General features: G+C 43.6%; 1 protein-coding gene across 1 annotated transcript in view; it reads right to left on the bottom strand.

The window, feature by feature from the left end:
• Positions 1-3,518: 3,518 nt before the first annotated feature.
• LOC115474632 (sulfotransferase 1C1-like) overlaps positions 3,519-14,648 on the bottom strand; it is a 92,857-nt gene continuing 81,727 nt past the window's right edge. Inside the window, exons 6-8 of the mRNA XM_030210204.1 lie at positions 12,840-12,934; positions 7,916-8,096; positions 3,519-3,933 (exon numbers count right to left, since the gene is read on the bottom strand). Of these exons, the coding sequence (XP_030066064.1) occupies positions 3,821-3,933; positions 7,916-8,096; positions 12,840-12,934 (389 nt within the window). The 3' untranslated portion in view covers positions 3,519-3,820. The remainder of the gene's footprint in view (positions 3,934-7,915; positions 8,097-12,839; positions 12,935-14,648) is intronic.

Here is a 14,648-nt window from a genome sequence, read left to right as displayed (position 1 = left end):
GCGAACGCCCATCTCCATGGGCGACTATTTCCGAAAACGGGTACGTGAAGGGGTGGACCAGACCGTATTTTTGAAAAAAATGGGCGTCCATCTTTCGGTTCGAAAATACGGTTTGTACGGACCAAATATGCCATGGATTTAGTCATTTGTGAGCTGGGCATTTGTTTTTTTTTAGCGATAATGGAAACTAAAAATGCCCAGCTCACAAACGTCCTAATCCAAGCCATTTGGTTGTGGGAGGGGCCAGGATTCGTAGTACACTGGCCCCCCTGACATGCCAGGACACCAACTGGGAACCCTAGAGCTCAGTGCGGTGGACTTCAGAAACTGCTCCCACATGCATAGCTCCCTTACCACGGGTGCAGAGCCCCCAACCCCCCTCCCCCAAAACCCACAAATGTACAACACTACCATAGCTCTTAGGGGTGAAGGGGGCACCTACATGTGGGTACAGTGGGTTTTGGAGGGCTCCCATTTACCAGCACAAGTGTTACAGGTGGGAGGGGGATGGGCCTGGGTCCGCCTGCCTGAAGTGCACTGTGGTACCCACTAAAAGTGCTCCAGGGACCTGCATACACGCAGGCCTCTAGGACTTGTTGCTGCTGTATATCCTTGGCACACCAGATGACACCTGAAGACTAATCTACTACTACTACTACTACTACTACTATTTAGCATTTCTATAGCGCTACAAGGCATACGCAGCGCTGCACAAACATAGAAGAAAGACAGTCCCTGCTCAAAGAGCTTACAATCTAATAGACAAAAAAAAAATAAAGTAAGCAAATCAAATCAATTAATGTGAACGGGAAGGAAGAGAGGAGGGTAGGTGGAGGCGAGTGGTTACAAGTGGTTACGAGTCAAAAGCAATGTTAAAGAGGTGGGCTTTCAGTCTAGATTTAAAGGTGGCCAAGGATGGGGCAAGACGTAGGGGCTCAGGAAGTTTATTCCAGGCGTAGGGTGCAGCGAGACAGAAGGCGCGAAGTCTGGAGTTGGCAGTAGTGGAGAAGGGAACAGATAAGAAGGATTTATCCATGGAGCGGAGTGCACGGGAAGGGGTGTAGGGATGGACGAGTGTGGAGAGATACTGGGGAGCAGCAGAGTGAGTACATTTATAGGTTAGTAGAAGAAGTTTGAACAGGATGCGAAAACGGATAGGGAGCCAGTGAAGGGTCTTGAGGAGAGGGGTAGTATGAGTAAAGCGACCCTGGCGGAAGATGAGACGGGCAGCAGAGTTTTGAACCGACTGGAGAGGGGAGAGGTGACTAAGTGGGAGGCCAGCAAGAAGCAGATTGCAGTAGTCTAAACGAGAGGTGACAAGGGTGTGGATGAGGGTTTTGGTAGAGTGCTCGGAAAGAAAGGGGCGGATTTTACGGATGTTGTAAAGAAAGAAACGACAGGTCTTGGCAATCTGCTGGATATGAGCAGAGAAGGAGAGAGAAGAGTCAAAGATGACCCCAAGGTTTCGAGCTGAGGAGACAGGGAGAATGAGAGAGCCATCAACAGAAATAGAAAACGGGGGGAGCGGGGAGGTGGGTTTGGGGGGGAAAATGAGAAGCTCGGTTTTGGTCATATTTAATTTCAGGTGGTGCTCCGAAAACGTCCTTTATTGGAATAAGCACGTTTACTCACAGTTAACTGCAGATCAGAGGTTGTACCCCACTGGCAACGAGTCTCCCAGGTACTGAGATTAGCAGTAGGCCAGAGCTGGCAGAATGCTGTACAATGCCCTCTTTCAGAAAAATTCAAGGTAAGAACTAGGTTCTGTACCGTGGCTAACACATGAAAGGGATCTAAAACTGGCTTACAAAAATGGCCACTACCTCATGGACTACCAGAAACAAAACAGGGCACACTCTGACCCATTAGGCAGGGGGAAAAGCACCATGGGAGTAGAGCCTACCACCTACCAACATCGTGAGCATTTAACACAAGCTAGTGGAATCACGGAGCCCAATACCTTACACCCACCACAATGCATTGCTGATGTGACTCTGCAGTGCACATAACAGAAAAGGTGTCACACTCACCCGAGAGCTACATCAGAACTAGGGAAAAGCTGTCACAGGATGGAACACATTCTGCTGTCATGGAGGTGGGTACGGCATTTGAGGCTGGCATAGAGGCTGGCAAAAAAGGTTTTTCAAGTGGGTTCTTTTTGGTGGGAGGGGGTTAGTGACCACTGGGGGAGTCCAGGGAGGTCATCCCTGATTCCCTCCGGTGGTCATCTGGGCAGTTGGACCACTTTTGGGGGATTTGTTCGTGAAAAAACAGGGTCCAAAAAAAGTGACCCAAATTTGCGCTAAAAACGCCTTTCTTTTTTTGATTATCAGCCGAGGACACCCATCTCTCCTCGGCCGATAACCGCGCCCCAGTCCCACCTTCACCACGCCTCCAACACGCCCCCGTCAACTTTGGTCATTTCCGCGACAGATTGCAGTTGAAGCCGCCCAAAATCGGCTTTCGATTATACAGATTTGGGCACCCACGGGAGAAAGACGCCTATCTTCCGATTTGGTTCGAAATATGGGCGTCTTTCTCTTTCGAAAATAAGCTGGATAGACACTTTATGGACACTCTCCCAGCAAGGTAATATTCACTTATCAAGAAAAGTTTGTCTTTTCTCAGAACTTCCTTTGAAAACTAAGGGGCCTTTTTACTAAACCGTATTAATAACTAACACATGCTTAATACATGACAAAAGGCTAATTTACACTTATTTGTATTTGCTAAAATCACCTTTTTAAAAAAAACAAATCAAGGCGATGTATAATAAAAGAAAAAAAAGAAAGGAACTCCATTATAAAAGGACACTCAAACATACCAAGAGTACATCCAAATAACCAAGTAACATTGGGCTCTTTTTACAAAGCCGCAGTAGCGATTCCAGCATGGCAAATGTGACAAAGCCCATAGAAATTGAATGGGCTTCATCATATTTGCTGCACCATAATTGCTAGCATGGCTTTGTAAAAGAAGTCCATTGACTGCATGCTGTTCCTAAGACAGATACCCTTTGCTGTCAGTTCCCAGGGACTATAGACAGCATTGAAGGCTTGGTTGAAGAAAAATGCTTTCAGACCTACCTTAAATTTTTTAAAAGATGGTTCTGATCAAAAAGGAGGGGGCAGGGCATTCCAAAGAGATGGGGTCAGAAAGTAGAAAGTGCTTTTTCTAGTTGACTCCCAATAAGTAAGAGGGACTGGGAAGAACAAGGTGATGGTCATTCAATGATCGAAGCTGGTGTACTGGAATATAAGGGGTCTTCAGGAAGGCTAGATAGTCTGGGGTCATCCTGTGAGCCCAAATGTTGAGGCCCCATATAGTTGAGAGATTAGTCTGAGGGTATTACTCTTCATATATATTTATACGTATTTGATCATTTATTGAGTTAGCTTATAATATTGGATTCAATAGTTGAGCTAATGACTGCAGACATGTTTTTGAATATCAGCCTCATAAATGCATAAAATAAGATGACAACTTTGCACATGCCTCAGAGCAGATATAAATTTCCTCTTTATTTACCATCGGGAAATTTAAAATGGGAAAATATGTTTATTTTCCCTTTTAAAACTGGTGTAACATACATATTCCTGCCAAACAAGTTACACACCTATTTTAGAATTAGGTTACAAATGAAAGGTGAATATTTTATATAAAGGGACTCTTGCTGTTGGATGGAATTTCAAGAGTCTGGGTGACGATATTTCACAGAGAAGGGTGAAGGGAAACTGTGGTCCTCATCCCTTTTTCAAGCTATGTTTGGTCTCAGCTTCCCATAGGTGACCTTCTCATCTTTTTCCTTTAGAGCATCAGATTAAATCTCTGCCCGGAATGCCAATGTCGTCCCCATCATTTTGTGTTGATAATGTGCATCAAAAGCTTCATTCTGTGCCACTGTGAAGTGGTGTTTCCAGTTCCCTACTTCTCCTGGTGAGAGAAAAAGAGATGCTAGTTGCAACTACATCACATGAACACTTACATTTAAGAGCCCTCCCTTCTCACTTCTGAGTTTGGGGAACCTCAGATGTGGACCAAACACAAAAATGGCAAATAAATTGTCATGGACAGGGTGCTTCTGATGCCGATTAGCTGCCTTTCACCAGTGACCACCTCTTCAATATCTTTCATTCTTCTATAAAACACAGTTTTCTAGAGTCACTCCTTATCATTAGTAACCAGGCTTTTATTAGGTCTTCAAACATTCAATCACAGCCTTAGCTTCCATTGCCCTATTAACCCTGCAGTATCCTCGCTGAAATTGGTACAAGTCTGTTTGCACAGTTACTGTTACACAGGTCTTGTATTCTGCAAATACCATTCCCTGGTTCACTGTGGATAACAATAAGACAAGAAGGAAATTAAAAAAGGAAAAGAAAAATACTACTAAACAATTCTATACCATAGTAAGAACCAAAATACAGATGAAATACTCTGACCAACTAATTTTTAGAGGTTAGGTATTTAGAAAAAAAATAAAGTTTTCAATGATTTGCAGAATATCCCATAATTAGTGAGTATATGAATTTCTAATGGAGGAGTGGCCTAGTGGTTAGGGTGGTGGACTTTGGTCCTGAGGAACTGAGTTCAATTCCCTGCACAGGCAGCTCCTTGTGACTCTGGGCAAGTCACTTAACCCTCCATTGCCCGCCGCATTGAGCCTGCCATGAGTGGGAAAGCACGGGGGTACAAATGTAACAAAAAAATATATATATTAATACAGCCAGATATTGAAGAGAAGAGTCAACGATTCTTTCCAACTTAATCTGATTCATTGAAAGGAAATGTAACATAAGCTGATTGTGAGTTCTTCCCTTTACAAGATTATGTAACAGAATATGCCTAGATTTATGTGCAGAACCACACGTAACTCTATGCGTGCTATACAGAATCCAGGGGAATATGGGTATTACTAAGACAGCAGTGATAGATTTCTCCAGAGGACCTGGGAAGAGGGAGGTCCCCGCCAATGGGCTGGAGATTGTCCAAGGGAGGGGTTGGATGAGAAGTTGCAGAAATAAAGTGGTACCCTGTGGTTAGTGACAGCAGGGGAGAAATAATAAAAGGGATTGAGGTGAGGTACATGAGGTCTTTGGCTGCCTGTACCCCTGCTAGGATCCTTGGGAGCACTTTGGGATCCTGGAGTAAAAGAAATAAATACAGGCTGAATAAAGCAGTAGTTGCTGTCTCTAAAAGTGGCAACTGAGAAGACGACAGAGCTTCAGGTGGATGAGGGGAATCCAGCCTGGAAGCAGAGCAGGGGAAGCCTGTTCAAGGCCGGGGTGCAGCCCTGTGAGGTGCATCACTGAAAGAAGGACAGTCTATAGGTTCTGTGCCTGAAGGAGTTGGATTGGTAACAGGAGTAACAGAAACAGCCTTGGGTTTATTGCTGGCACAACAGGATGGGCAAGGGACAGGAACCTGTGTAAATAAGTACAGTTTTGGAATACTTAAAGAGTGAAGTGGAGTGTATAAGATTATCACGGGTAGTCAACATGAGTCAATACCATGGTCTGAACGATCAATCTAAACACCTGTCAGAAATTTGGATCTTATATGTCTCAATTTCCACAACACCTTAAAATCTCTATTTGCTATCTCCTGAGCCTGAGATTCAAAAGTGAGATATCTGTCAAAGATTACCCCCAAATAGTTCAGGGTAGACTCCAAAGGAAAAATCATACCTTCAAGATTTAGGTCTTTATCCATGATTGCATTAAACTGATTGCTAAATAGCAAAAACTTGGTTTTCTCCTTATTTAATTTTAACTTGAAAGTGATGGCCCATTCCTCCAATATTTCTAACCCCATTTTCACAGTAGAAACTACACTTTTTTTTTTGTTACATTTGTACCCCACACTTTCCCACTCATGGCAGGCTCAATGCGGCTTACATGGGGCAATGGAGGGTTAAGTGACTTGCCCAGAGTCACAAGGAGCTGCCTGTGCCTGAAGTGGGAATTGAACTCAGTTCCTCAGTTCCCTAGGACCAAAGTCCACCACCCTAACCACTCAATCTCAAAAGGAATAAACATAGTGATGTCATTAGCATACATTAGTAATCAAAAACCGTGTCTTGAGATTTTACGTCCTAGAGACACCATCATCAAATTGATTAGAATAGGTGAGATGGGGGATCCCTGGGGCATCCATTCTTCAGACAGCAATTCCTTCATTTTTACTCTATAGTATCTGCAAGACAAAAACCCTTTAAACCAACTCAAAACTGAACCACTGATACCATAATAATCCAAGATGGTTAACAGGACCTCATAGTCCACCAGGTTAAAAGCACTCGACATATGAAATTGCATTAGGAGAACTCTCTTTCCTAAACTAACCTTCCTCCTAACTTCTAATGTTGCCAGTACTGTCTTTGTATTATGCCCACTCCTAAAACCTGACTGAGAACAGTGCAAAATGTCATAATGGGTCAGATAATTGGTCAGTTGTTCCATGACTGCACCCTCCATAAGTTTAACCAACAGAGGGATCGATGCAACAAGTCTATAATTTGACTCAATACCCAATTGCAATGTAAGATTTTTAGGAATGGGGTAAGTACAATATGACCCTTCACCTCTGGAAATCTGCCTTCAGCCAGCAGTTTTATCATTCCTTGAAGCAAGAAAAACAAAAATTCACCAGGTCTGCCCCACAGTAAGTGGGTTGGACAGATGTCCAGTGGCCAATGGGACCTAGAATACTTACATATATATGTTCTAACTGAATTAATAGATGGACAAGAGAATCTCTCCTAGCATTTATCAACATAAGCACCACCTATCTCATAATCTAACTCTTGAATATAATCTATTGGCTATGAATTTTGAATGGGAATTTCTTTCTTCGCCTTTTCAATTTTAGTCTTAAAAAAATAAGGCAAGCAAGTCTGTAAATGGGATCCTGGAGTAAAAGAAATAAATACAGGCTGAGTATAGCAGTAGTTGCTGCCTCTAAAAGTGGCAACTGTGAAGGAGACAGGGCTTCAGGTGGATGAAGGGAACCTAGCCTGGAAGCAGAGCAGGGGAAGCCTGTTCAAGGCCAGGGTGCAGCCCTGCAAGGTGCATCACTGAAAGGACAGTATATACAGGTACTTTCTCTTTCCCTAAAGGGCTCACTATCTGTTTTGTACCTAGGGAAATAAAGAGTTAAGTGACTTGCTCAAAGGAACAAGGAGCTGCAGTAGGAATTGAACCAAAGGTTTCAGAATCAAAGCCTGCTGCACTAACCATTAGGCTACTCCTAACACTGGTAGCCATTTTGAAGGCTTTCATAACTGTGATTCATAAGATTCCTAAGACCCACAAACATTGTTTAGATAAGGTCTTTTAGCCTCTTCTTTGAAACTGATGATTTCTGATTTCCTGAAATTATAAGTGGATTTAGTGTGTCATTTTTGTGTTTGAGCCACATCTGTTGCAATATAAATTCCACTACACCACTGAATTGATATATTATTCTTGAGATTAGTTATTATTGTCCCCCGTTTTCTGGTTTTGACTGGAAAGAAATGTGACAGGTGATCTTTTCTAGAACTTCCATACTCAGTTCTCTCTCTAAGAACAACATAACCTTATGGTTCTCAAGTATGAGGTTTTGCTGAGGGAAAAGATGGTATTGTACGGTCTGTGCCAGAGCCGGTGGTGGGAGGCGGGGATAGTGCTGGGCAGACTTATTCGGTCTGTGCCAGAGCCGGTGGTTGGGAGGTGGGGCTGGTGGTTGGGAGGCGGGGATAGTGCTGGGCAGACTTATACGGTCTGTGCCCTGAAGAGCACAGGTACAAATCAAAGTAGGGTATACACAAAAAGTAGCACATGTGAGTTATCTTGTTGGGCAGACTAGATGGACCATGCAGGTCTTTTTCTGCCGTCATCTACTATGTTACTATGTAAGGAGCCCCTCTTAATACCTTTTCTCATAAAGGGGGAGATAGAATGATCAAGGATAAAACTGGGTAATGATGTATAGTTCGCCATTGGGTTCTCCCTCATAACCTGGAAGCATGTATGATGGACAATCTTTTGCAGGACCTCCTCGTCCAGGTCCTTCTCCAGGAAGTGCATCACCTTCCGGATCTCACGAGCAGGATCCTGCATAGGGAAGAAGATACTTTAAAAATACAGAGTATATTTGAGCAAGGGAAAATAAGCCTGTGGTAGTTGGGAGGGGGGGGGGAGGTTAGATGTAATGTCAGAAGTGAAGCGGCAATTTTCAAAGAATGAACCTTTGTTTACTCACAAAAAAACTGATAATTACACCACCCCTATCTGTGAAAAAATTCACATGCTGTGCACAACATGCATACCTTTTGTTACTGGTAAAAGGGACATAGCAAGGTAGTGATACAACAGGCTGTGTGTTGTTTTTCTCATGTATTTTGCACCTACAAATTTATGAGTTAAAGATTCCCTGCAGCATTCTCTGCCACACGACTATGTTACTATGTAAGAAACACCATGGGGAGTTTTCCTTTGAAAATGGGCTTTCAGGCCCACAAGTATTTGTAAATGTGGAGTGGCAGTTTAGAAAGGACATCTAACTCAGAATATGGACGTCCAAGTCAGAACATAAGTACATAAGTAGATAAGTTTTGCCATACTGGGACAGACCGAAGGTCCATCAAGCCCAGCATCCTGTTTCCAACAGTGGCCAAACCAGGTCACAAGTAGTACCTGGCACGATCCCAAAGCAGTACAATACATTTTATGCTGCTTATCCTAGAAATAAGCAGTGGATTTTCCCAAGTCCATTTTAATAATGGTCTATGGACTTTTCCTTTAGGAAGCCATCCAAACCTTCTTTTTACCCCACTAAGCTAAATGTTTTTACTACATTCTCTGGCAACAAATTCCAGAGTTTAATTACACAATGAGTGAATAAATATTTTCTCTGATTCGTTTTACATGTACTACTTTGTAGCTTCATTGCGTACCCTCTAGTCCTAGTATTTTTGGAAAGAGCAAGCAAGCGATTCACGTCTACCCATTTCACTCCACTCATTATTTTTTAGACCTCTATCATATCTCCTCTCAGCCGTCTTTTCTCTAAGCTGAAGAGCTGTAGCTGCTTTAGCCTTTCCTCATAGGGAAGTCGTCCCATCCCGTTTATCATTTTTGTTGCCCTTCTCTGTACTTTTTCTAATTCCACTATATCTTTTTTGAGATGCAGTGACCAGAATTGAACACAATATTCGAGGTAAAGTCGCGCCATGGAGCGATACAAAAGCATTTTAATATCCTCATTTTTGTTTTCCATTCCTTTCACAAATGAATGTCCAGCTCACATGTATTTTAGAACAAGGTACAGCCTGTGCACAGTTCACAGCTCACATTTATTTAATATACCGCAAATAAAATAAATATCTAAGCAGTTTACAAGCATTTATAAGTTAATTAGAGAAGCGGAGGTGAAAGTACAAAAGGATTTTGAGGATAGAAGAGGAAATTTTCAATGAAAAGAAAGTTACTACTTTTAATTCATGGGTAGGACACACAAGGTGGGGGAGGATAGTATGAAAGAAGATGAGACAGTGAGAGGAGAGCCACTGCTGTAATGGAAAAGAACTAATGAGAGGGCCAAAAATGCCAGTTAGGTTCCAGTGGAAATGTTTTGAAAAAAAATGGGTTTTAAATTGGACCTTAAACCAAAGTGATGAAAGTCCACTTCACAGATGCAATGGGAAAGCATTCCAGAGAGTAGGAGCATTCTACCAGAATGTGAGTGGATCTGAAGGAAAGAGGGGATAACTAGGAGATGTTGATGGGAAGAATATATGGAATGATTCAGGGAGTAAGGGATAAGGTGCATAAATGAGAAGCGGGAAGACCTGATTGAAGGGTATGAAAGTTTAGGAGGATAATTCTATAAGTGATTTGGTTTTGAACTTGTAACGTGTTCGGTTCGAAGGAGGGGAGTAACACTATCAAATTTTTTTGCACCATATATTAATTTGATGTGAGTGCTCTGGATAAGCTGTAGACATCATAATTGGTAGTGGGGTAAGCCATGAATTATAGAATTGCAATAATCAAGATGGTAGATAAAAGAGAGTGGATAAGGGGACACAATGGTGGTTGGTCAAAAAAGGATCTTACAAGGTGAATTTGACAAAGGAGAAAGAAAGATTTAGTGACAATAGTGGAAATATAATGTTTAAATGTTAAGCAATTATCAATGATAACTCCAAGAATTTTAGCCTCATCTTTGAGTGGAATGGGTATACCTGAAATAGAGGGGGCAGAGGCAAGGCATGATGATTTAAACAAGGGAAAGAAAAGAGCAACAGTTTTAAAATACATGTGAGATGGATGTCCAAGTATTGGAAATGTTCAACATGAATATCCATTTTACAAACTTAAACGTCCAAATTATGAAAGAAGAGGGGGGTAAAGGGACAAGGACATCTGTGTGGCAGCATAGGAATGTCCAACTTATAAAGTGGCCACACAGAAATCCATGCAGAGTAGAGCAATGGCGGAGGAGGGGGTAAACCGTGGGGGACCTTGGCTCCCCCACTTTGGGATTTGGCCCCTTCCAAACCTGCAGCATCCTGTTAAATGGCTGGTGGGGATGCCAAGTCACTCACCTCCTTCTTGTGCTGTATTCAGAAGCTAGTGATGTGCCTTCAGCTGCCGACTCCATAACTTCCCAAGCATGCTCAGTATGCACGAGGAGAAGTCCTGGTGTCACAGTGGCAACTGGAGGCACACTGCTAGCTTCTGATTACAGCAGCAGCATAAGAAGGAAGTGAGCAACAAAGGTATTTTTAACAGGGGGTAGTGCCCCCCAAGTCCATCCCTGGGCCCCCCCAAAATTTGAGGGCTGGATACACCCCTGGAACAGAGGGGTAGCATAATGGTTAGGATTGGATTGAGAATCAGGGGACCCAGGTTCAAATCCTACTCCAGCTGTTTGTGATTTTTTTTTTTTAATTGTGAGCCCTCCAGGAACAGAAAAATACCAACTATACCTGAATGTACACCACTTCAATAGCCTTAATGCTTGCAGGTGTATATTAAGGTACAGTAGATATTTTTCTGTTCCTCAACAACTCACATTAAAAACAAAAATCACAAACAGCCAAAGTGGGATTTGAACCAGGATCACTTGAGTCACAGACCACCACTCTAACCATTCAGCTACTCAGAGCTACCTTTGTTTTTCATTAAGAATGTTCATAATACCTGAAGCTGTCATTGATCCTGGTATCCCTTGCTGGTTTCACATTCAGCAGAGAGAAAAAGGGACAGCAACCACTGGGTAATTAAGGGGGTGTCCTGGTGTAATTCCTCCAGTGCTCAGCTGCTCAGTCGGACTATCTTCTATAACCTGGACATGACAAGTACCAGGTCTAAATAACAACTTCAATCTTTTTTAGACATGAATGTCCCTTTCCCTTCTGTGATTGGAGTTGGAAGTCCATATTTTGGGCCCTCCTTAGTCCTGTCGAAAACATGCCCTGACCATGCCCCCTTGCAATATTTATTTATTAGGATTTATTTATTGCCATCTTAAAGTAATTCACTCAAGTCGTTGTACAACAAGAATAAGTCAAGCATAAGCAATAGACAATTACAGCAGTAAAAATATTAAAATAGCAGTACAAGTATGGAGTGTAGTATACTACATTACAGTGTCAACACAATACACAATAAAACATTTTAATAGACAGCATAGGGTGTAAGCAAAGATGAAACATATAGATAGAGTAAGAAAATAAGGGACTAATTTAAAGAAAGCTGCAAATAAGGTCAGAGAGGTGCTTGAACATTATCTTATCTAGGGTAGGAGTGGATAAACATGTCCTCCTGCTATAGTATGTGCAGCTGGTGTCATTTACTTCTTCTGTTAAAGGCCTGGTTGAAGAGACAAGCTTTCACCTGCTTCCTGAAGTAGATATAGTCTTGTGTTAAGTGAAACCTTTTAGGGAGTGCACTCCAGAGTGTGGGGGCTACTCTGGAGAAGACTCACTTGCGGGTATCACATCATTGATGTCCTTTGGAGAGGTTGTGGGTAGGGCTACTCCTTGTGTAGACCTTAGTGACCTTGGAGGAGTATAGAGGGAGATCCTGTTCTTCAGATACTCTGAGCCATTTCTTTTAAAGCCTTTGAAGATCAAATATAGATCTTTAAATTTGGCCCTGTGTTGTACTGTTAACCAGTGAAGTTTTTGCAAAAATGGTGTGATGTGGTCATGTCGCTTACAACCTTCCATTAGTCTTGCTACAGCATTCTGAATTACTTGGAACTGGTGCAGACCCTTTGTAGTCAGACCAGTGTAGAGTGTATTACACTAATTCAGTCTTGATGTTATCATGGCATGCACAACTGAGACAAGGTTTGCCATCTCAATGTAAACAGAGAGGCAGCATATCGCAAGTGATAAAAGCTACTCTTGAAGGTTGCTTGGATTTAGGGGATCAGAGTAAGTGTTGAACTGAGCTGTATTCCAAGGTTCCTGACCTGTGATTTGAGGGGGAGTTTGTATTTCCCAAAAGAGATTTTGATATCAGGTATGTGCCCACTTGTGTTAGGGACCATAGAAGCTTGGTTTTACTTGGGTTCAGGCAAAGTTTCTTGTTTGTACCCCATTCTTGAACTGATGTTAGACAGGTAATCAGTTTATTCAGGGCTGTGGTTAAGTCAGGTTCAATGGGTATGAGTATGGACATACTGCAGTGTCAGAAGTCCATATCTTGCCCTCGTAAAATTGGGATGTGGATGTCCATGCAATATGGACATCTAAATGCCAGTTTTCAGGCATCTAAAACAAGAACAGAGCTTCTAAAATAACCACCTTAGCCTCCCAGTATTTCAGGGCTCCATTATCTCACCTCCTTTATATCTTCATAGAACATGTACAGGATCCTCTGCTTGTCCTTCTCATCCCAGTAGCCACGTACATGATCGTACCAGGAGCCCCAGCTGACTGGAAGGATACAGAACAGTTGTGAATGGAGCTAACAGAAGCAGATGTTAAACATGTTGCAGCCCTTGAATGAAATATACAAAATATAACTTAGATTGTGAGCTCATTAGGGACAGTGCAAAGTACCTGCAATAGAAATTGTAAACCTCATAGCAGGGGTGTAGCTAAGTGGGGCCATGGGGGCCTGGGCCCCCCCCCCAATTTCGTCCAAGCCCCTGGTTTTGCTGGTGGGGTCCCCAACCCCTGCCAGCCAAAGACTTCTTCGGTGCTAGTCTCCTCGCCTCCCTCCACCGCCTCGCCGCTCTCCCCCCACCACACCCCACCGCACCAAATACCTTTGCTGGGGGGTCCCCAACCCCCGCCAGCCAAAGGCTTCTTCAGCACCGGTCTCCTCGCCTCCCTCCACCACCTTGCTGCTCCCCCGCCACACTCCACAGCATGCTCAGTTTCACTTAAAGGAATGTGCAGGACATCAGGAGGAAGAAAGCACAGGGCAGTGAACACAGCGAGCTGGAGACCGGAACTGAAGAAGGCTTCGGCTGGTGGGGGTTGGGGACCCCTGCCAGCAAAGGTATTTGGTGCTGTGGGGTGCGGCGGGGGGGAGGGACTGGCGAGGCGGTGGGGGGGAGGCGAGGAGACCGGCGCTGCAGAAGGCCGGCTGGTGGGGGTTGGGGACCCCTGCCAGCAAAGGTATTTGCTGCTGTGGGGTATGGCGAGGCGGTGGGGGGGGCAAGGCGGTGGGGTGGCAGACTAAAATGTGCCCCCCCACCTCAGGCTCTGGTCCCCTCCCACCGTGAGGTCTGGCTACGCCTCTGCCTCAGTCACCTCAGGGATGACTTGCTGAAAATAAATAAATAAATAGAACCTCTCGCTCATAGCTGAGGCACAGGAAAGATAACTTCTGAGCCTTTCGCCTATTATAATCTTTGCTAATCTTTTAGTCAGCATGGCCTCTTTTGCCCTCCCAGAAAGCACAGCTTCAACCACATGTCAAGGCACATTCCCTTTAAATCTGTTTGACCACATCTGAGTATATATTATTGATTTAAACTGTTTCTAAGTAAGCAGGGTCAGCAGGGTCCTATGATGCTTGAACCATTTTCCATTCTGAATCCTCTGTCTCATTTTATTTGTACCACATGAAGTGTTTCTACCGTAGTACCACTGCTTACAGCTGCCACAGTTAGGGAACTGTGTGCATGTATTTATTTTTATTACATTTGTACCCCACGCTTTCCCACTCATGGCAGGCTCAATGCGGCTTGCATATTGTATACAGGTACTTATTTGTACCTGGGGCAATGGAGGGTTAAGTAACTTGCCCAGAGTCACAAGGAGCTGCCTGTGCCTGAAGTGGGAATCGAACTCAGTTCCCCAGGACCAAAGTCCACCACCCTAACCACTAGGCCACTCCTCCACTCCATGTGTATAGGTATGTGTGTTTTTCATTTTTCCCCATATTTCTTTCATCTCTGTGGGAAAGAGTTGCTTGAGATAGGGAAGGAAAATGCTGGAGTATGGAGGGTGTGGGAGAAGGCAGGAGGACAAGGGGTTGTGATGGGGGAAAGGAGGCAAGGATGAATGCTGAAGTGGGGTGAGGAGAGAAAAAGACAGGAGATAAATGCTGGGCTGGGGTGAAGGGAAAAAGGAAACTTGGAGAAATGCCTTCACAGATGCCCTGTTATAAAATTACTCTTCATGTGTGCAGTTACAC

This window comes from Microcaecilia unicolor, chromosome 7 (genome assembly GCF_901765095.1).
Source record: "Microcaecilia unicolor chromosome 7, aMicUni1.1, whole genome shotgun sequence".
NCBI classification, from domain to species: Eukaryota; Metazoa; Chordata; class Amphibia; order Gymnophiona; family Siphonopidae; genus Microcaecilia; species Microcaecilia unicolor.
Note: the sequence above shows the minus strand (reverse complement) of the source record. Positions and strands in the feature narration are given on the sequence as shown.